General features: G+C 37.6%; 1 protein-coding gene across 15 annotated transcripts in view; it reads right to left on the reverse strand.

Annotated features, from left to right (window-relative positions):
* The window catches only part of NEK1 (NIMA related kinase 1), a 216,646-nt gene that overhangs the window by 136,883 nt on the left and 55,359 nt on the right, over positions 1-24,404 (reverse strand). For 12 of the 15 annotated variants that reach the window (XM_054485170.2, XM_063664283.1, XM_063664282.1 and 9 more), the window contains one exon: positions 7,862-7,964. In XM_054485170.2, coding sequence (XP_054341145.1) covers positions 7,862-7,964 — 103 coding nt within the window. Of the gene's footprint in view, positions 1-7,861; positions 7,965-8,530; positions 23,462-24,404 lie in introns of those variants that run through there. The other 3 variants (XM_063664287.1, XM_063664288.1, XM_054485171.2) reach the window with 1 other exon arrangement.

Raw genomic sequence — 24,404 nt, forward strand, 5'->3', positions numbered from 1 at the left:
TGGCTATGAACAGGAGGAAAGAGACAGGATGATAACTACAGAGGTAAGCAGAGTTAATGATGTGAGAAATTTGAAAATATATATACTACATACATATATGTATTACATATATATTATATATACATATATTACATATATGTATTACGTATATATTACATATACATATATTATATATATGTATGTGTATATGCTATAGGAGAGTACCGGTAAAGAAGCAAAGTCGAGGAGAAACTTTCTTAAGTAGATAAGCGATGGAATAAGGCCCAAAAGTAAGAGATGGTATGGCACAGAATAGAAGGAAATGGCTGAAACCAGAGAAACAGACATTATTAATCATCATAGCTTTAATTTTCTCCAGCAGTGTTCAGAAGTCTAAGTGTAGTAACAGTCACTAGTTCAGTTACACATAATGAGGAGGGATATGCTAACTGAGAAAATAGGGCTCCATAGGGAAGACAGGCTAGCCAATTATATAGGTATGTATATAAATAAGTGAATTTAATGATCACGTAACTCTGATGAGCTTTAAAAGCATCTATTTTGGAAACAACACAAATGTTCATCAACAGAGAAATTGAACAAAATGTGGTACATCCATACAAAGGAATATGACTTAGGAATAAAAAACAACTAACTAGTGATAACACTCCAGTCATAAGAAAACTATATACTGTATGATTCATAATTTTATATTAAACTCTAGAGAGGACAAAACTATAGTAACAGGAAGTAGATCAGTGGTTGCCTATGGCTGATGGCAATGAGTAGGTGACTGACTTCAAAGTGGCATGAGGAAACTTTTAGGGGGGCAATGGAACAGTTTACATATGATGATGGTGGTGGCTACGTAACTATATACATTTGTCAATACTCACTGAGATATACACTTAGAATTTTATTGCATTTAAATTATATGTTAATAAGGCCAATTATAAAAAAAGGCTCTTGTATGGTAACCTGGGTTACTATGTTCTAATATGAAGTATGTTGCTAAAGACAGCACTTAAAAGTAGCTCCTCTTAGGGCAGAGAAACGTTATAGTGTATGACATTATAATGGTGATAAATACCATTATATATTTGTTTAAATCCATAGAATGTTAGCACCAAGAGTGAGTCGTAATGTAAACTATGGACTTTGAGTGATAATGATGTGTTAATGTAGGTTCATCAATTTTAACAAATGTACTGCTCTGGTAAGTGTGGTGATAACGAGGGAGGCTACATATATGCGGGGGAATGAGGTATATAGAAAATCCTTGTACTTTTCCACTCAATTTTGCCACAAACCTAAAACTGCTATAAAAAATAAAGTCTATCTGCTGGACATGGTGGCTCATACCTGAGTGGCTCATCCCAGCACTTAGGGAGGCTGAGGAGGGTGGATTGCTTGAGTCCAGGAGTTTGAGACCAGCCTGGGCAACAAAGTGAAGCCCCATCTCTACTAAAAAAAAAAAAAAAAAAAGAAAAAAAAATTAGCCAGGCATGATGGCACGCGCCTGTAGTCCCAGCTACTTGGGAGGCTGAGGTGGAAGAATCAGCCGAGATTGTGCCACTGCACTCCAGTCAGGGAGTGAGTGAGTCCCTGTTGAAAGAAAGGAAAGGAAAGGAAAAAAGGAAAGGGAAAGGGAATTAAAAAAAAAAAAAAAAAAGAGTAGCTCCTCTACTTAGTCTAATCTACTGTCTCCAGATGTAGGCTCTAAAATTATAAGCAAAGGGAGTATGGTAGGCAGAATTCTAAGGAAACTTCCAAGGTTTTTGTTATCTCTCTGTATTCCATTGGGTCAACCCTGCATAACTCCCAGGACTGTGAATATGATAGATTTTGTGTTAAATGCAATGACTGATGTTAACATAAAGAGATTATCTGGTGGGACTGACCTAATCACCTGAGCCTTTTAAAATCATAGTTTTCTCTGGCTGGTTGTAGAAAGGGCAGTCAGGAGTTTGAAGCATGAGAGGGATTCGATGCACAGTAGGTTCTCCGTTGTTGAGGAGGCCATCTGGCAAGGAACTAAGTGTGGTCCCTCAGAGTTAAGAGTGGTTCCAGGCCAAAATCTAGCCAGACAATGGAGGCCTCAGCTCCACAGCAACAAGGAAGTGGATTCTGCCAATACCCTGAGGGGGACAGGGAAGAAGATCTTGCTCTAGCTGAGTCTCTAGCTGGTAATACAGCTGGCCGACATCTTAATTTCAGCCTTAAGAGACCATGAGAAGAAATACCCAGCTAGCACATGCCAGACTCTTACCCACAGAAAGTCTGAGTAACAAATTTGTGTTGCTTTAAGCCACTAAGTTTATGGTAAATTGTTAACAGAATAGAAAACTAATACAAAGAGGCAAATTATAAGTAGCACCTCTGCCTTACCATAAAAAAGTTCCAATTTAGAACTTAAAATCTGTGAGACTTCTTATCCTGCCCAGAATTAACCTTAGCACTCACTTCTAATCTCTGCCTCATTACTAGTGTAGATATTCTTGTCCAACATTAGATTATAAATTACTTTAGAAACAAACTATTTCTGAGTAAGCTTTATATACTTACTACTCCCAGTGTTTAACAAATTGCCTTATTAATTTAGTGAATCAATAAAATAAGTAATATATGATGTATACACCCAAGTACACTAGAAAATACAAATTCTTCACTTTTAGCCACATATTTCTAAGGCAAAGTTTTATGTCATCTAAGGAATGAAGGAATTCGATATAGTTTAACAGAATGAATGTTAGAAAGTCACATAAAAGTCATTCTCAAAATGCACTGCTGCTCTATAAAGCATGTTTTTAAAAGATGAGAACACAACAATAAAATGAAAAATACTGATTACAAGAGGTCAAAGTGAACACTACTGCTTTCCTTCCTGCAAAATCTTAGTATAAAAAATTATTTTAAGTGAATACATATCAGCATTCAAAAATAAGCAAAACTCCTGGTAGTCCTAAGACTAAAAGGAAACTAGAGACCAGGAAAGTACACAAAATCAGCTAAAGTGTGAATTTACAAAAGCAAAAACATGTCAGAAAGAGTACTACCACAGAAGTTGTGAGTAACAAAGCATGGTTTAAGACACATTGGAAGCTAAGAGCACGAGAAGGTCTAATAGCAGTCAACAGTGGTTAGAGTAAAAGGGTTACCCTCCAGTACACTAAGCATCTCCGCAAACCAGCAAGCAGTGTCAGTTACTTTGAAACAGGAGTGGTAAGAGAGAGCTTAGAATCAAAGGACAGGCCAATGCTCTGGGTGATACCCAGGAAGAATGGAGTCTCTTAAGCCCAGAAAATAAGCTGTCAAGGCACTTGCACTGAGAGAATTTCAGTATGTCCCACTCATCCTTCACTCTCACTGAAAACTGCAGAGAACAGATCGTGGCACTAGCACACTGCCATCTTCCCAGGGAGTCACCCAAACAAAGGCAATGAACAGTAAAATTCATACTCCCAATCATGAACACACTAGCAAGGGTGCTGAACATTTTTTGGAGTACCAACACTATGAAATACCTAACAAACTTTAAAATGGAAGAAACCAAAGTAACACAGTCAACAGCACACTAAGAACAAGACTTTACAACAAGTATATACTACCAGGGAAATGAAAACATAAGAAAAGAGTTTTATGGGAAAACTAATTAGAATTCATGGACATGAAAACATAAATTTTTGAAATAAAAGGAAACTCATTAGATGAGCTGAATGGCAGAGTGGACAAAACTAAAGAATATATTCCAGTGAGCTGGAACATCAGGCCTAGAAATCCTTCTAAAACACAGTAAAAAGAGAGAAAAAGATTTTTTAAAGTACATTACATGCAGAGGTTCTAATATATCAGTCTAATAGGAGTTCTCTTGAGGAGAAAATGTAGAAGCAATATTTGAAGAACTTATAATTTCAAATGTCCCTAGAATTGAAGATAAGTACTCACATTGAAAGCATTCAGTGGAAACTTAAGCCAGTAACAGAAAACAAAACAAAACAAAATAACTGAGAAATATTCAAGTGAAGTTCAGAACGTCAAGGACAGAAAAATAGTCCTAAGAGTTATGAGAAAGGAAAGAATTCCTTATAAAAGAACAAGATCCAGAACATCACATGTCTCATTAGCAACAATGTAAGTAGGAAGATAATAAAGCAGAACCTTTAAAGTTCTATGGAAAATAAGCTTCAAACTTATATTTCCTTATCCAGCCAAATTATCATTCAAGGCTCATTTGCAGCCATGATGAAGTAACAGATCTACCTTCCCATCTTAAACACTAAAAGTCTGAACAAAGCATATGAAATGGTTTTCAAACACTGGACAACAGACAGCACAGGGGAGTGATCCTTGAGAGAAGGGAAACAAAGGTGGTAAACCCAACAGCTATCCACCTTACTGACTGGCAAGGGTTTCCTGGCTGCAGCACAGAGAGAAGGTAACCAAACAGAGCTTGGCAGTCCCCTTAGTTGAGGTAACATCATTCAGACCTTGGAAAATTGAAGAACACTAGAATTTGCAGGACAGAGTTGCAAAGAAGAAAGAGCTGCATGGGGGAAGGGTGCTCAAGACCTAAAGAGGGTCCCTAGAGCTTCCTGCTGAATGACAAACAGCATATTGTCAATAATACCTGAGGTTCAATCAGGGCTGCAAATGTCTCATGTTTCCAAGAGCCAAACTGAAAAGACCTCCAAATCAATAAAGCATTGGGTATTCAAGAGTAGTGCTATAGCAGTGAGGCCAAATTAGCAGTAAAGACTGTTCTGTGCCGGCCTAGCAAAGCTTACAGCCAAAGCTTACAAGCAAATCTTGAAAGACTCAAACTATTTCCAAGTAACTTAACTGCAATCCCAGAAAAAAGTCAACAAATATTTATAAAATACACAATGCCTGGTATCCAACGACAAATTACCAGACATGTAAAGAAAAAAAGATGACCCTAATTAGGGAAAAAAATCAATCAACAGAGACTCAGAAATGACAAAGATGGCAGAATTAATAGATAAGGACATGAAAACTGCTATTGTAATTATATTCCATATGTTTAAGAATATGAAGAAAAGCAGGGGACATGGAAGGTATAAAAACAATCCAAATCAACTTTAACATAAAAAATTCAATCTCTGGATGGGCACGGTGGTTCACGTCTGTAATCTCAGCAATTTGGGAGGCCAAGGCTGGCAGATCACCTGAGGTCAGGAGTTCGAGATCAGCCTGGCCAACATGGTGAAACCCCATCTCTACTAAAAAATACAAAAAAATTAGCTGGGTATGGTGGCACATGCCTGTAATCCCAGCTACTCGGGAGGCTGAGGCAGAAGAATCTCCTGAACCCAGGAAGCAGAGGTTGCAGTGAGCGGAGATCATGTCTCTGCACTTCAGCCTGGGCAACACGAGCGAAAACTCTGTCTCAAAAAATAAACAAACAAAAACCAATTTCTGAGATGGAAAACATACAATGTCTGTATAGAATTAACAGACACAGCAGAAGATTAATGCACTTGAAGACACAGCAATAGAACAACCCAAAATGAAACACACAGAGAAAAAAAAAAGACTGAACAAAATAAAAAGCATCATCAGTGAATGGTTGGTAGTGTACAAAGTGGTCTAATATACATGTACCAGAGACCTAAAAGAGGGAGAGAGGCAAACAGAAAAACATTTTTTGAGGAAATAATGGGCCGGACACAGTGGCTCATGCCTGTAATCCCAGCACTTTGGGAGGCCGAGGCAGATGGATCACCTGAGGTCAGGAGTTTGAGACCAGCCTGGCCAACATGGTGAAGCCCCGTCTCTACTAAAAATACAAAATATTAGCCCAGCATGGTGACGGACGCCTGGAATCCCAGCTACTCAGAAGGCTGAGGCAGGAGAATCACTTGAACCCGGGAGGCGGAGGTTGCAGTGAGCCGAGACTGCGCCACTGCATTCCAGCCTGGGCAACAAGAGTTAAACTCCGTGTCAAAAAAAAAAGAAAAGAAAAGAACTAATGGATGAAAAATTTCCAGATTTGATGAAAATCATAAACCACAGATCTGAGAAGCTCAACGAACCCCTATACAAAATAAACACGAAGAAAACTACCAGGGTGCAGTGGCTCATGTCTGTAATCACAGCACTTTCGGAGGCCAAGGCAGACGGATCACCTGAGGTCTGGAGTTCAAGACCAGCCTGGCCAACATGGTGAAACCCCATCTTTACTAAAAAAATACAAAACTTAGATGGGCGTGGTGGTACACACCTGTGATCTCAGCTTCTTGGGAGGCTGAGGCATGAGAATCGCTTGAGCCAGGGAGGTGGAGGTTGCACTGACCCAAGATCACGCCACTGCACTCTAGCTTGGGTGACAAAGTGAGACTCTGTCTCAAAAAAAAAATACACAAACCACATCATAATCAAATTGATTCTAGTGATAAAGAGAAAAATTTTAAAGTAGAGAAAAAAGATATATTATATACCAAGGAAAAAGATAAGAATGAATGCATAGTTCTTGTCAGAAACAGGGCAAGCCAGAGGTAAAAAGTTTCAGCCTATAATACAATATCCAGTCAAAATATTTGTTAACAACAAAAGCAAAATACTTTTTCAGACATACAAATGCTGATCAAATTCACCAGCAGACCACCATTACAAATTATCATTCAAGCATGAGGACAAAATAAGAGCATTTTCCAACAAATCTTGGAAAGTTCCTCTAAAAAAAAAATTACCAGATTCTCCAGCATGAAAAAAAATAAACTGAGGGGGAATAGTAAGACATAAGGAATGATGTTGAGAAAAGAACTTAGTAAATTTCAGTAAGCCTACCAATTCTTTTAAAAATATTTTAAGTAAAAATCTGTAACCAAAATTCCAGCTGCTATTAACATGGGAGATATGAGCAAAGGAAAAGGCTGGAGGTTCTCATCTACTATCTAGAGGAAAGATACAAATACAGATTAATTCCGGATGTAGAAAAACAAATTGAAGTATCTGTGTTAACAATATAAAGGGTAACTGTTCAAAAATTTAACTATGTTTCTATGACATTGTTTCAAAGAAAAAAACATACTATATTGAACTACATTAACTCACAAAGATACCACTTACGAACTTACAACAGATATGTAATAAGTCTAATTAAAATATATTACCATCTAATTAACCTATTTCCTATATGAGTGTGATGCTTCATGGGTTGCTGAGTGGACAGACATAATCATCAGTTGTTCTGTAGACAAAATGTCAAAAGGCATTTGTGCACCTCTACAAATCAAACTATGAAGAGTTTTAACTATCTCAAATCCTGTTAAATACCAAAGAGAAAACAAAGAGTTTTAATGATTGAAATGATTATCTAAAAACTTGATATTTTCTTGGATACATAACTTAATTTAGTTAAATGGCATAACTGGAGACTTTACTGTAATTCTACTTCTAATTTGCTTTTGAGCAAATGCATAGTTTACATATATACTTACCCAAATACTTATTTCCCATTTTTCTTCTAAAATTCTTTGCCACTTAAAAGTATGTAAAACCAAAAGCATATTGGGGAAAAAAAAACATGCAGCAATCTAAGAACTTATTTCTTTAATATATCTGGGTTGCTATACCCATTTCTACTCTTTTAAAGAAGGATACAGGTATGAACTTACTCCCAATTAACCAAAGCAACAATAGAATTCCACCCCAGGTATAAAAGATAGCAAAAGAGAAGGTAAATGAGTTAAGATATCACAATTTTATACTCTGCAAATGACTTCTGAGTATCTTTACTGCCTCTTATTATGCCTAGATTGTTAGACTGTCATTCTTTTTACTTACACTTACCTTATTCCAGACCTTCACTTGGAATACTAATACATTCAAAATCTCAGAAACAAACAAACAACATTCATACCATATGTCCTTCGCCTCGAGCTTTATTCTGCATAGCTTCCCGTTTTCGCTGCAGGAACTCTTCTACTTGTTTAGCTCTTTCTACAGCTAGCTGCCCTTTTTGCCTAATTTGGACAAATCACAAAGTCAGCCATCCTGAACATAAAATATTCTAAAAAGTTAAAAATTACATTTATCCTAAATTTTTTTTTCATTTCAGAATATGAAGGCTGATGAAACACTATCTCTGTAATGAAGAAATCACTATATATATATATAAACATCTACTACCTAAATCACATTCTGTATTATTTTAAATACAAGTAAAATCTATAATTCTACTCTAAGTCTTCACAAGACGGTTTCTTTTTTATTTATTTGATCTATTCTACTTATTCAAACATATACGATTATTTTAGATACACTTAATTATGGAAGAATCTGAGAAGTTTCCAAGTTTATTTCAGAACTCTGTATCAAATATAATAAGAATCTTAGTAGCGAAGTCAAACAAAAGCAGTACAGCAGCAATTTAAAAAACTAACAAAAAGAACAAAAGCTTTAAGTGTGAATTTTCAAAAATACAGTAAAAAGCTATGTTTGAATTCCCTAAATATCACAACTATAAAAAAGTAAAATGGATAGATTAGGGAAAAGATTAAAAACAGTTATTTGTTTTAATCTTTTCCAATTTTACTTTTGTGTCTTTCTCTGACAATTATGAAAGAATGTAAACACGCTGATCTTAGACTATAAATAAAAAGTATCAATAACAAACATTGATTAAGCATCTACTATATATTGTATTAGTTACCTTGCTAAGTATGGAAGATACAAATATAAACAAAACCCAGCCCCAGTAATCAGAGAACTCATAGCATGGCATCAATTGCAGTTAATTTTGGAGGTAAGGAAGAAAGATGAGCAAGTTGTTGGCTGTGTTTCTACTTGTATTTTGGCTAGTAAGGCACAGAAACTTCCTATATAGGCTTTCTTTGGGACCATAACTAAATTATGTCCTGAAAATTACATGAAATAGATCTCAGTCTCCTAGTAAGATCTGAGCATTTCTGATTTTCATATACCAAATAACTGCTTCTTTTACTTTCTTTGGCAATGATTACTAACTGAAACATAAAAATATTTGAAATATGAAATTAAACTGTAAAACCTAAAAATCTATTCCATCACATAACTATGAATGACAGTGATCTAAGGTTCATTTACCTCATGTAGTACTTAAAAAAGATTCTTATGAAATTTCCATCATGGGAATTTTCTAGAATTAGATAATCTCTATAGCTGGTTTAAAGGCCTATTATTGTTGCTCTCAGATGTGTCTGGGTAGCCAAATCTTAATCTAGTTTCACATTGCTAAATCCAGAAATCCACTTCACCAATGCCATGTTAGCTTGAGTAGGCTGAACACAATGAATGAGAAATTTGTTCATGCCTCTGTAGTGTACCTGTGCTGTCCCCTAACAGTCCCATTAGCCACTGGAAAACTCTGAGATTAATAACGCATATCTGTTCTGAATGCAATTTATCTCCTGCATATATCAACGTAAGGCTATATCCTGCTTTGCTATAGCCCCATTTATATAAGGCTGGGCCTAAGGAAGGCAGATAAACCTTCAAATGTGATGCTCTGACATGAGATTAATAAGGTATCTCTGGTCAGAATGCAACTTATTTCCTGTATATATCAAAGTAGGGCTGTACCCTGTTCTGCCACATCCCCATCTATGTAAGGCTGGGCCTGAGGAGGCAGATAAACCTTCACGTGTAATGCTCTAACATAAAATTAATAAGGTATATCTGGTTGTAATGCAACTTGTTTCCTGCAAATATCAAGGCAAGGCTGAATTCTGTTTTGCTATAGCCCATCTACGTAAGGCTAGGCCTGAGGAAGGCAGATAAACCTTCAGGTATGATGCTCAGACACTATGGTTACAGATAAGGCTCTTTTGGGGGGTCCTGGAAGCTTACACCACCATCTGCAAGTAGACAAGATAGCTGATCTCTCTGCTGTGTATCCTGATTGTATCAACTGCCTTCTCTAACTTTTACGGAAGTAAAGCATGTTTGACTTCCCATCTTAAGATGCTTTCTGTGTCCAGTGATTGTTAGCCTGAACTTACAATTGGCATAGGTTAAACAGCGGTTGCACAGAATTGTTTACTAAGAACCTGGTCATATGTATAACAGCTTTGATTTATAGATTTTCACACCATTTATGCATATATAACACTACTTGCTCTATGTATTTATATGATTTATAAATTTTGCTTCATTGAACAGCTGCTTCCTATGCTGGCTTAAATAAGCAGGTTTACATTACTGGCTGCTTTCAAACACAAACTTAATAACTGTAGTGCTTTTGTTTAACACTAATTCTTTTTTCCTATCATTTATTAAACAAATATTGAGTGTCAACTATTTGCCACATTATATCTGCCAAAAGATATAAAGATGAATAAAACAGAGTTCCGGGGAGGCAAGGTTGGTTCAACATATGAAAATCAGCGTAATACACGTTATTAATAGAATAAAAGACAAAATCAATTTTATGACTCCTTACACTGTTTAAAAACCTATAAAATCTGTGTCCTTATTTTTCATATGCATTACTGTTTACTACTTCATATACACCAAAAATAGTCCATAACCCATATGCTTAGTCCTCTCTAAAGTAATACAGCTCTACTAAACTATGGGCACAAACTACGTTTGTGCTGGGATCATGGGGATTAAGAGAAAACAGTCAGTTTACTTCTTGATAGTAATTTTCTTCATTAAACACTATTAAGAATTCACGTGAGCATGCTCTGTTTTACAAAAATTAGACTATTTCTTTTGAGTTCCAGAATTATACCACTTAAAATCAATAAAACACTGACCCGGATTAAGGATAAGAGGATGATAATATAAATGCAGATATAGTAAGAAATTAGGAATTGGATAGTAAAACACAAAGACATTAAAATGGACTACAAATTATAATGTAAGAGGATAAGGGGCATCAAACAAAGAGATAACAGAAGTATAGTGTTCTTTTATCAAGAAATAATTATTCCAAGACAAACTTTCCTTTTTTTTTTAGCCCTGACAAGGGGAGGAAAAGGGAGTAAGTTATTTTCTTTCCTTTTCTTATTGTAAACACATGAATAAGCAACAAGATTTGGCTGGGAACTGCATGCCTCACATCCATGGTTCAAATTCTTTACTGATAAAGAAAATTTAAGACTTCTCAAGGATAAAGTTGAAGACAACATAACAATAAGTAGCACTCTAGGTAACAGAGATAATCTGAGAAATAAAAATGAGTAATATGGTATTGGGCAGAAGAGATGGGGTGGTACAGGATTACTGAGATGAAAAATGATGCAGAAGGGCTTATTCATTTAGCTTCCTCTTAAGGGGCATGTCTATGTAATGGAATGAAACTGTTGTTAGTTTTATCCAAATTAAATGAAGCAATACAGACAGAAGGACTTGGAAAAAGTAAAAGCACCATAAAAACACAAATGTTAGGTGGCACTCCATAATTTATTAAAAAGTGGCTTTAGCCATTTGAACCGTAGATGGCTTGAGCTTCTAATATTAAAAATCCTAACAGAAGAGGTATGTTATTAAGAAACTGCATATAAGCAAAGTCAGACTGGTCAGAGCTACTGATAAGAAAGGAAGAGGAAAAATAACTACTACCATAAAGAAGAAACAGGCAAATATAGGTGATTATGAAGAAAACAGAATCTGAAAGAGTCTTAGATGACTACAGATTTCAGTTTGCTGATTCAGTTTGAATCAAGGAAAGGAATGAATCAAGAATGAAAATGACATACAAATTATAATAATCAGAAATTGTGACAGTGTACAGAGAAAATGTTCTATAATGCCAGTGACCACTAAACAGTACAAGACAAAAGAATCATTCAGATTGGAAGCGACCTTTGGTATCAACTAATCCAAGTTTTCATTGAATAAAATATTTCCATATTCCCAACTAAATACCCCATGAGGCACTGTCATTTAAACCTCTGGTTAAAATACTTCCAGTTTGAAGATATTCATTAAATCCCACGATGATCCAACCTTTGAACAGTCCTCATATCTGACTGAAATGTGTCTTTATATTTCCACCCTGTGTCTAGTTCCTCTTTTACATGACAAGTCAGTCAATTCTTCCAAGTTTGCTCCTTTAACCATGATTTCTTTAATGATGGCTAAATTCCCAGATTCCTTTTGTTTTATTACACTTTAAGTTCTGGGGTACATGTGCAAAACGTGCAGGTTACATAGGCATACGCATGCCATGGAGGTTTGCTGCACCCATCAACCTGTCATCTACATTAGGTGTTTGTCCAGATGCTATCCATCCCCTAGCCCCCGACCCCCCGACAGGCCCCAGTGTGTGATGTTCCCCTTCGTGTGTCCATGTGTTCTCATTGTTCAACTCCTACTTATGAGTGAGAACATGTGGTGTTTGGTTTTCTGTTCTTGTGTTAGTTTGCTGAGAATGATGGTTACCATGTCCCTGCAAAGGATATGAACTCATTCTTTTTTATGGCTGCATGGTATTCCATGGTATATATGTGCCACATTTTCTTTATCCAGTCTATCCTGATGGGCATTTGGGTTGGTTCCAAGTCTTTGCTACTGTGAATAGTGCCGCAATAAACATACATATGCATGTGTCTTTATAGCAGAATGATTTATAATCCTTTGGGTATATACTCAGTAATGGGATTGCTGGGTCAAATGGTATTTCTAGTTCTAGATACTTGAGGAATTGCCACACTGTCTTCCACAATGGTTGAACTAATTTACACTCCCACCAACAGTGTAAAAGCATTTCTATTTCTCTACATCCTCTCCAGCATCTGTTCTTTCCTGACTTTTTAATTATCACCATTCTAACTGGCGTGAGATGGTATCTCATTGTGGTTTTGATTTGCATTTCTTTAGTGACCAGTGATGATGAGCTTTTTTTTCATGTTTGTTGACTGCATAAATGTCTTCTTTTGAGAAGTGTCTGTTCATATCCTTTGCCCACTTATTGATGGGTTTTTTTTCTTGTAAATTTAAGTTATTTGTAGATTCTGGATATTAGCCCTTTGTCAGATGAATAGATTGCAAAATTTTTCTCCCATTCTGTAGGTTGCCTGTTCACTCTGATGATAGTTGCTTTTGCTGTGCAGAAGCTCTTTAGTTTAATTAGATCCCATTTGTCAATTTTAGCTTTAGTTGCCATTGCTTTGGGTGTTTTAGTCATGAAGTCTTTGACCATGCCTATGTCCTGAATGGTATTGGCTAGGTTTTCTTCTAGGGTTTTTAGGGTTTTAGGTCTTATGTTTAAGTCTTTAATCCATCTTGAGTTAATTTTTGTATAAGATGTAAGGAGGAGATCCAGTCTCAGCTTTCTGCATATGGCTAGCCAGTTTTCCCAACACCATTTATTAAATAGGGAATCCTTTCCCCACTGCTTGTTTATCAGGTTTGTTAAAGAGCAGATGGTTGTAGATGTGTGGCGTTATTTCTAAGGCCTCTGTTCTGTTCCATTGGTCTATATATCTGTTTTGGTACCAGTACCATGCTGTTTTGGTTACCGTAGCCTTGTAGTATAGTTTGAAGTCAGGTAGCAGGATGTCTCCAGCTTTTTTCTTTTTGCTTAGGATTGTCTTGGCTATGTGGGCTCTTTTTTGGTTCCATATGAAATTTAAAGTAGTTTTTGCTAATTCTGTGAAGAAAGTCAATGGTAGCTTGATGGGGATAGCACTGAGTCTATAAATTACTTTGGGCAGTATAGTCATTTTCACGATATTGGTTCTTCCTATCCATGAGCATGGAATGTTTTTCCATTTGTTTGTGTCCTCTCTTATTTCCTTGAGCAGTAGTTTGTAGTTCTCCTTGAAGAGGTCCTTCACATCCCTTGTAAGTTGGATTCCCAGGTATTTTATTCTCTTTGTAGCAATTGTGAATGGGAGTTGACTCATAATTTGGCTGTTTGTCTGTTACTGGTGTATAGGGACGCTTGTGATTTTTGCACATTGATTTTGTATGCTGAGACTTTGCTGAAGTTGCTTATCAGCTTAAGGAGATTTTGGGCTGAGATGATGGGATTTTCTAAATATACAATCATGTTATCTGCAAACAGAGACAATTTGACTTCCTCTTTTCCTATTGGAATATACTTTATTTCTATCTCTTGCCTCATTGCCCTGGCCAGAACTTCCAATGATATGTTGAATAGGAGTGGTGAGAGAGGGTATCCTTGTCTTGTGCTGGTTTTCAAAGGGAATGCTTCCAGTTTTTGTCCATTATGATATTGGCTGTGGGTTTGTCATAAATAGCTCTTACTATTTTGAGATCTGTTCCATCAATGCCTAGTTATTATTGGGAGTTTTTAGGAAGTAGGGCTGTTAAATTTTGTCAAAGGCCTTTTCTGCATCTAGTGAGATAATCATGGGGTTTTTGTCATTAGTTCTGTTTATGTGATGGATTACATTTATTGATTTGTGGATGTTGAACCAGCCTTGCCTCCCAGGGATGAAGCCAACTTGATCATGGTGGATAAGCTTTTTGATGTGTTGCTGGACTCAGTCTGCCAGTATTTTATTGAGGATTTTCGCATCGATGTTCATCAGGGATATTGGTCTAAAATTCTTTTTTTGTTGTGTCTCTGCCAGGCTTTGGTATCAGGATGATGCTGGCCTCATAAAATGAGTTAGGGAGGATTCCCTCTTTTTCTGTTGTTTGCAATAGTTTCAGAAGGAATGGTACCAGCTCCTCTTTGTACCTCTGGTAGAATTCGGCTGTGAATCCATCTGGTCATGTATTTTTGTTTGTTTGTTTGTTTGCTTGGGAGGCTATTAATTACTGCCTAAATTTCAGAGCCTGTTATTGGTCTATTCAGGGATTTGACTTCTTCCTGGTTTAGTCTTGGGAGGGTGGATGTGTCCAGGAATTTATCCATTTCTTCTAGATTTTCTAGTTTATTTGTGTAGAGGTGTTTATCGTATTCTCTGATGGTAGTTTGTATTTCTGTGGGATTGGTGGTGATATCCCGTTTATCATTTCTTATTGCATCTATTTGATTCTTCTCTCTTTTCTTCTTTATTAGTCTTGCTAGTGATCTATCAATTTTGTTGATCTTTTCAAAAAACCAGCTCCTGGATTCATTGATTTTTTTGAAGGGTTTTTTGTGTCTCTATCTCCTTCAGTTCTGCTCTGATCTTAGTTATTTCTTGTCTTCTAGCTTTTGAATTTGTTTGCTCTTGCTTCTCTGATTCTTCTAATTGTGATGTTAGGGTGTCAACTGTAGATCTTTCCCGCTTTCTCCTGTGGGCATTTAGTGCTATAAATTTCCCTCTACACACTGCTTTAAATGTGTCCCAGAGATTCTGGTATGTTGTGTCTTTGTTCTCACTGGTTTCAAAGAACTTATTTATTTCTGCCTTAATTTCTTTATTTACCCAGTAGTCATTCAGGAGTAGGTTGTTCAGTTTCCATGTAGTTGTGCGATTTTGAGTGAGTTTCTTAATCCTGAGTTCTAATTTGATTGCACTGTGGTCTGAGAGACTCTTTGTTATGATTTCCACTCTTTTGCATTTGCTGAGGAGTGTTTTACTTCCAATTATGTGGTCAATTTTAGAATAAGGGCTCTGTGGTGCTGAGAAGAATGTATACTCTGTTGATCTGGGGTGGAGAGTTCTGTAGATGTCTATTAGGTCAGCTCGGTCCAGAGCTGAGTTCAAGTCCTGGATATCCTTGTTCATTTTGTGTCTCGTTGATCTAATATTGACAGTGGAGTGTTAAAGTCTCCCACTACTGTGTGGGAGTCTACGTCTCTTTTTAGGTCACTAAGAACTTGCTTTATGAATCTGGGTGCTCCTGTATTGGGTACGTATATATTTAGGATAGTTAGCTCTTCTTGTTGCATTGACCCCTTTACCATTATGTAATGCCCTTCTTTGTCTCTTTTGATCTTTGTTGGTTTAAAGTCTGTTTTATCAGAGACTAGGATTGCAACCCCTGCTTTTTTTGCTTTCCATTTGCTTGGTAAATATTCCTCCATCCCTTTATTTTGAGTCTATATGTGTCTCTGCACATGAGATGGGTCTCCTGAATACAGCACACTGATGGGTCTTGACTCTTTATCCAACTTGCCAGTCTGTGTCTGTTAATGGAGCATTTAGCCCATTTACATTTAAGGCTAATATTGTTATGTGTGAATTAGATCCTGCCATTATGATGCTAGCTGGTTATTTTGCCCGTTAGTTGATGCAGTTTCTTCATAGTGTCTATGGTGTTTACATTTTGATATGCTTTTGCAGTGGCTGGTACCAGTTGTTCCTTTCCATGTTTAGTGCTTCTTTCAGGAGCTCTTGTAAGGCAGGCCCGGTGGAGACAAGATCTCCCAGCATTTTCTTTTCTGTAAGAATTTTATTTCTCCTTCGCTTATGAAACTTAGTTTGGCTGGATATGAAATTCTGGGTTGCAAATTATTTTCTTGAAGAATGTTGAATATTGACCCCCACTCTCTTCTGGCTTGTAGGGTTTCTGCAGAGAGATCTGCTGTTAGTCTGATGGGCTTCCCTTTACCAGTAACCTGACCTTTCTCTCTGGCGGCTCTTAACATTTTTTCTTTCATTTCAACCTTGGTGCATCTGACAATTATGTATCTTGGGGTTGCTGATCTCGAGGAGTATCTTTGTGGTGTTCTCTATACTTCCTGAATTTGAATGCTGGCCTGCCTTGATAGGTTGCAGAAGTTCTCCTGGATTATATGCTGGAGAGTGTTTTCCAAGTTGGTTTCATTCTCCCCGTCACTTTCAGGTACACTAATCAAACGCAGATTTGGTCTTTTCGCATACTCCCATATTTCTTGGAGGCTTTGTTCGTTTCTTTTCACTTTTTTCTCTAATCTTCTCTTCTCGCTTTATTTCATTGAGTTGATCTTCAATCTCTGATATCCTTTTCCACTTGATTGATTCGGCTATTGATACTTGTGTATGCTTCACGAAGTTCTCATGCAGTGTTTTTCAGTTCCATCAGGTCATTTATGTTCTTCTTTAAACTGGTTATTCTAGTTAGCAATTTGTCTAACCTTTTCTCAAGGTTCTTAGCTTCCTTGCATTGGGTTAGAACATGTTCCTTTAGCTCAAAGGAGTTTGTTATTACCCACCTCCTGAAGCCTACTTCTGTCAATTCATCAAACTCATTCTCTGTCCAGTTTTGTTCCCTTGCTGTCAAGGAGTTGTGATCCTTTGGAGGAGAAGAGGCGTTCTGGTTTTTGGAATTTTTAGCCTTTTTGCACTGGTTTCTCCCCATCTTTGTGGATTTATCCACTTTTGGTCTCTGAAGTTGGTGACCTTCGGATGGGGTCTCTGAGTGTATGTCCTTTTTGATACTATTCCTTTCTGTGTGTTAGTTTTCCTTCTAACAGTCAGGGCCCTCTGCTGCAGGTCTGCTGGAATTTGCTAGAGGTCCACTCCAGACTGTGTTCGCCTGGGTATCACTGGCGGAGGCTGAAGAACAGCGAAGATTGCTGCCTGTTCCTTCCTCTGGAAGCTTCATCCCAAAGGGGCACCCGCCAGATGCCACCCAGATCTCTCCTGTATGAGGTGTCTGTCGGCTCCTACTGGGAGGTGTCTCCCAGTCAGGATACACAGGGGTCAGGGACCCACTTGAGGAGGCCAACTTTCCCTTATCAGAGCTCAAACGCTGTGCTGGGAGATCTGCTGCTCTCTTCAGAGCTGCCAAGCAGGGATGTTTAAGTCTGCTGAAGCTGTGCCCACAACTGCCCCTTCCCCCAGGTGCTCTGTCCCAGGGAGTTGGGGTTTTATCTATAACACCCTGACTGGGGCTACTGCCTTTTTTTCAAAGATGCCCTGCCCAGAGGGGAGGGAATCTAGAGAGGCAGTCTAGCTACAGTGGCCTTGGTGAGCTGCGGTGGGCTCCTCCCAGTTCAAACTTCTCAATGGCTTTGTTTACACTGTAAGGGTAAAACCACCTACTCAAGCCTCAGCAATGGTGGACGCCCCTCCCCCTGCCAAGCTACAGTGTCCGAGGTTGAGTTCAGACTGCTGTGCTGGCATCCAGAATTTCAAGCCAGTGGATCTGAGCTTGCTGGGCTCTGTGGGGGTGGGACCCACCGAGCCAGACCACTTGGCTCCCTGGCTTCAGCCCCCTTTCTAGGGGAGTGAACAGTTATGTTTCACTGGCATTCCAGGTGCCACTAGGGTATGAAAAAAAACTCCTGTGGCTACCTCGGTGTCTGCCCAAATGGCAGCCCAGTTTTGTGCTGGAAACCCAGGGCCCTGGTGGCATAGGGACTGGAGGGAATCTCCTGGTCTGTGGGTGCGAAGACCGTCGGAAAAGCACAGTATCTGGGCCAGAGTGCACGGTACAGTCCCTAATGGCTTCCCTTGGCTAGGAGAGGGAGTTCTCCGAACCCTTGTGTTCCTGGGTGAGGTGACACCCCACCCCGCTTCAGCTCGCCCTCCTTGGGCTGTACCCACTGTCCAACCAGTTCCAATGAGACGAACTGGGTACCTCAGTCGGAAATGCAGGAATCACCCGCCTTCTGTGTTGATCTTGTTGGGAGCTACAGACCAGAGCTGATCCTATTCGGCCATCTTGCCAGGTGCCCATCTTTTGGTTTTTTTTGAGACAGAATTTTGCTCTTGTCGCCCAGGCTGGAGTGCAATGGCATGATCTCGGCTCACTGCAACCTCTGCCTCCTGGGTTCAAGCAATTCTCCTGCCTCAGCCTCCCAAGTAGCTGGGATTACAGGCATGCGCCACCACGCCTGGCTAATTTTTGTATTTTTAGTAGAGACAGGGTTTCACCATGTTGGCCAGGCTGGTCTTGAACTCCTGACCTCATGTGATCCGCCTGCCTCAGCCTCCCAAAGTGCTGGGATTACAGGTGTAAGCCATGACGCCCGGTCTTTTTTTGTTTAAGACAGAGTCTCACTCTGTCACCCAGGCTGGAGTGCAGTGGCATGATCTCAGCTCACTGCCACCTCCACTTCCCAGGTTCAAGTGATTCTCCTGCCTCAGCCTCCTGAGTTGCTGAGATTACAGGCACCCACCACCATGCCCAGTTCATTTATTTATTTATTTTAGTAGAGATGGGGTTTCACCATGTTGGCAGGCTGGTCTTGAGCTCCTGACCTCAAGTGATCTGCCCACCTTGACTTCCCAAAGTGCAATTCTCAGATTCTTTAATTATTCCTCATAAAATTTTTCAAGACTTAGCAATATGGTTTGGCTGTGTCCCCACCCAAATCTCAAATTGAAACTCCCATAATTCCCATGTGTTGTGGGAGGGACCTGGTGGGAGGTAACTGAATCATGATGGCACGTCTTTCCTGAGCTGTTGTGGTGACAGTGAATAAGTCTCACGAGATCTGATGGTTTTACAAAAGAGAGTTCCCCTACACATGCTCTCTCTCGTCTGCTGCAGGACACGACTTTACTCCTTCTTTGCCTTCTACCATGATTGTGAGGCCTACCCAGCCACGTGGAACTGTGATTCCATTAGACCTCTTTTTTTTTATAAATTACCCAGTCTCAGGTATGACTTTATTAGCAGTGTGAGAACAGACTAATACACTTAGTAAAGTCAATATGGTACAACAGTTAAGTGAGTGAGGTCAGGAACCAAACTGTCCAGCTTCAACTCCTGGTTTCACTAATAGTAACGTGACCTTCAACAAATTACTTAATTACACATAGCCTCAATTTCTTAATCTGTAAACTAGCAAAAATAATAATTCCTGCCTCACAGTATTGGTGATGATGAGTTAATAATACATTCAATTCTCATTATTCTCGTAGTTATGTTCTATAAAGTCTCCATGAATACTGAACAGAACCACTGCTCCTAGGGTAAATACAGAGTTAGACTCCTGGATCCATTATATTGTGGATTCATTAACACTGAATTCATGGCCAGTAGTGGCAAACTAATGCCCAAATGAAGTCTAACACACATATTTTCTCCCTAAAGCACATCGCTGCCTTTTGACATTTCAGCACTATGCTTTTGGGCCACTTTTGCTATTCTGAGCCCATGAATGACCCCAGGTTCATGAAGGACATGGGCTGAGCCTATGCCCATGCCTATGAATGACCATGACAGTGCTTCACATATTGATTTTGAGGTTACAAATACATTTCAGCAAGTAGGTAAATTCGCAAATACGGAATCCACAACAGTAAAGTTTAACTATATATGTAAATTACTTAGAACAGGTCCTTGCACAAGTGCCCAATTAAATATTAGTTGCTACCTTTTACTTATAAGAATCTAGTTTGTCATTACCCTATTGTGTAAACAGTGCAGAATATAGTGAAAACTTCATCTCCTATACTACTTTGATTTTCAACTTTATATTACAAAAAAAACTTCTTTAGTTCCTAAGAAGTTATTAATACTGGCCCAGGGGCAATAAAACAGGCACTGTCATACACTGTTGGGTTAAGTATAAACTGGCACTTTTCTAGAAAAAACTTAGTAATATTTCTTTCAAGAATCTTCATCAGGAACATAGATGCCCAAATCTTTTAGCAAAATAATTGGCCTTGTAAGATTCTATTTCACGGAAATAATAAAAAATGAAGAATAAAATGTGGCAGAAAAATGTACAAAAAGGTGAAGGATTACAAACAACTGGTTATACTAGGGGATTTGTTAGATAAATCATAGCACATTCAGGCACTGGAATCTTATGCAGATATTAAAAAATAGAAAACATGGGAAATATGTATGGTAAGAACACTTAAATTTAAAAAGATAAAAATTTGTATGTATGATTTTGTTTCCACTATCTTGGGAAAAAGAAAAGGAAAAGGTATGCAAGAAAATTAACCAAAGTCTTCATCAGTGACTGCCTCTGTAGGGATTTGGAATTATTTTCTTTCCTGTTTCCTAACACTCTCCTCCTATACATTCCAATTTTTCTAAAACTAACCTACATCACTTAGCAAGCAGTAAAACAAGAAAAAAAAAAGCCTCTTGTGATTTTTCTTCAGGTTTTCTTTTTTACTGAGCAAAAAGGAGAGAAAAAGGAGGTATGAACAGATGACTGAGAACCCTATATGAAAGGACAATAATAAGGTAGTTAGCTGTTGGTATTTTTAAAACAGAAATACATGAAAATTCTTGAATATTCAGCAAAAGAAAGAGTATTAAAAAGAATGTGAGAATGAGAGGAAGAAAAAAATATTAAATGACTTTCAGTAAAGCAAAACAGTGAAGAACAAAGACAATAGTTTAAATTTGGAGTAGTGAAAGTTGCTACTCCACGTCAGTGAAAAGATTACAGTGTGTATGTAAATCTAAGACAATGAGTATTATTAAGAAAGAGATCATGAGAAAATTATACACATAGTAATTAAATCATTTCCTTAAAAGTGATTACCAGCTACGAAAGGAAAGGGCATTTTTACTCTTATAGCAAAATATAATAAAATACAGCTGTTTCAACATCTGAAAATCAATTAATGTAATCCATCACATCAATAAGCTAAAGAAGAAAAATCACATGATCATATCTATACACGCAAAAAAAAAAGCATTTGACAAAATCCAGCACCCATTTCTGATTTTAAAAAATCTCAGAAAACCTAAATTAGAGAGGAACTTCCACAATTTCATAACTAACATCTACAAAAAACCTACAGCTAACATATTTAATGGAAACTTGAAGCTTTCCGGCCAACATCAGGAACAGGACAAAGATGTCCTTCTCAACATTACTTTTCAACATCATATTGGAAGTTCTAGCTAATGCAATAAGACAAGGAAAGAAAACACAAGGTATACAGACTGGGAAGGAAGAAATATAACTGTCTTTGTTTGCAGATGACGTGATTGTCTATGTAGAAAATTCAAAAGAAACACCAAAAATACCCCTCCCAATAAAAGTGATTATAGTAAAGTTGCAGGATAGAAGGTTAATAAACAAAAGTCAATTGCTTTCCTATATATAAACAAGGAACAAGCAGAATTTGAAATTAAAAACACATTATCACTTTCATTAGCACTCCCCAACATGTAATACATAGGTTACAAATCTAAAAAAATATGCATGGGTATGAGGAAAACTACAAAATTCTTATGAAATACATCAAAGATATATTTCAGGTCTAATATGAAGTAATGGAAGACTGAATATCGTCAAGATGTCAGTTCTTCCCAAGCTGATCTACAGATACAACACAATCCCAATCAAAATCCCAGCATGTTAGTCTTTAGATATGGACAAACTTATGATAAAGCTTATATGGAAAGACAAAAGAACCAGAATAGCCAACTCAGTATTGAAGAACAAAGCTGAAGACTGAAAATACCTGATTTCAAGACTTAATCAGTAGAACAGAACAGAGAGCACAGAAATAGACCCACATAAAAATCCTTTGTCAACCAATCATTGACAAAGGAGCAAAGGCAATTCAAAGAAGCAAACATAGTCTTTTCAAGAGATGTGGAACAACTGGGCATCCACATGCAAAAAAATGAATCTAGACACAGACCTTATATCCTTCACAAAAATTAACTCAAATGGATCACAGATCTGAAGATAAAACATTAAACTATAAAACTCCTAGAAGATAACATAGGAGAAAACCCAAATGAACTTGGGTATGGTGATAACTTTTCATTTATAACATCAGAGACAGAATCCATGAAAGAAACAATTGATATGCTGGACTTCATTAAAACAAAAAAGTTCCACTCTGCAAAACAAAATATTAAGGGAATGAGAAGATGAGCCACAAAGAAAAAGAAAATATCTGCCAAAGACATACCTGATAAAGGACTGTTAAATAAAATATACAAAGGACTTTTAAAACTCAACAATATAAAAATGAATTTAAAAATGGGCAAAAGGCCTGAACAGACAACTCATCAAGGAAGATATACAGACGGCATGAAGCATATGAAAAAATGTTGAATATGTCATTAGGAATTGTAATTAAAATGAGATACCACTACACACTGATTAAACTGGCCAAAATCCGAAACACTGACAACACTAAATGCTGGAGAGGATGTGGAGCAACAGGAATTCTTAATCACTGCTGGCAGGAATGCATAATGGTATAGCCACTTTGGAAGACAGCTTGGTGACTTCTTACAAAATCAAACATACTCTTAAGACATGATCCAGCAATCATCCTCTTGGCATCTGTTTAAATACTTAAAAAATTTATGTCCACAAAAAAACCTACACACAAATGTTTGTAGAAGCTTTATTCATAATTGCCATAACTTAAAAGCAACCAAGATGTCCTTCAGTAGAATAATGGATAAAGTGTAGTACATCCATTCTGGCTGGGCGTGGTGGCTCACGCTTGTAATCCCAGCACTTTGGGAGGCCAATGCAGGAGGATTGCTTGAACCCAGGAGTTCAAGACCAGCCTGGGCAACATAGCAAGACTCCATTCTACAAAAAATTTTAAAAATCAGCCACACATGGTGGCAAGCACCTGTAGTCCCAGCTGTTCAGGAGGCTGAGGTGGGAGGGTCACTTAAGCCCCAGAGGTCAAGGTTGCAAGTGAGCTGTGATCATGCCATTGCACTCCAGCCTGGGTGACAGAACAAGAACCTGTCTCAAAAAAAAAAAAAAAAATTACCAAAAAAAAAAAAAAAAAAAGTATGGTACATCAATACAATGGGATATTAGTGTTAAGAAGAAATAAGGTATGAAACTATGAAGATACATGGAGGTAACTTAAATGCATATTAGTAAGTGAGAAAAGCCAATGTGAAAGGCCACATACTATATGATTCCAAGTATATGATATTCTAGAAAAGGTAAAACTATGAAGGCAGTAAAGCAACCAGTGGTTGCCAAGAGTTGGGAGGGAGGTTGGAGGGAGGTGGAGCACAGGGGATTTTGAAGGCAGTGACATTATTTTGTATGATATTACAGTGGTGGATACCTATAATTATATATTTGTCAAAAGCCATGGAATGTACAATACCAAGAGTAAACTCTAATGTAAACTATGGACTTTGGGTGATAATGGATCGATGTTTGATCATAACAAATGTTATCACTCAGATGAGGATGTCAATACGGAGGTTGTGCATGTGTGAGGAAGGGGTACATGGGAACTCTCTGTACTTTCCACTCCATTTTGCTGTGAACCCCAAATCGCTCTAAAAATAAAGTTTACTAATTAAAAAATATATATACTAGAAAGATCAATAATTCTGGAGAATAAAAGCCTCCCACAAAATTTGTCTCACTATTCATAAAAAATATGCATATGTGTAAGTCTGTAACCTTCCTTTCTCAAAAAATAGATGCTTCATATATCAGGCTTCTGTACATAATTTATAACGTGTATATAAACATTAATTTATATTTACCTCAATCATTTATCTCTGCTCAAGTACATATTAATCAGTTACCATTATTAATTCAATGGAAGAAAAGAAATAATATGATGAACAGGATCACAAAGAGTTATAAATCAGAGATGAACGTGAAGAGAAAGCATGCTAAGACAACAAAGAGAAAAGTAGGCTTTGAAGTGATGAAG

The sequence above is a fragment of the Pongo pygmaeus genome, chromosome 3 (genome assembly GCF_028885625.2).
Source record: "Pongo pygmaeus isolate AG05252 chromosome 3, NHGRI_mPonPyg2-v2.0_pri, whole genome shotgun sequence".
Lineage (NCBI taxonomy): Eukaryota > Metazoa > Chordata > Mammalia > Primates > Hominidae > Pongo > Pongo pygmaeus.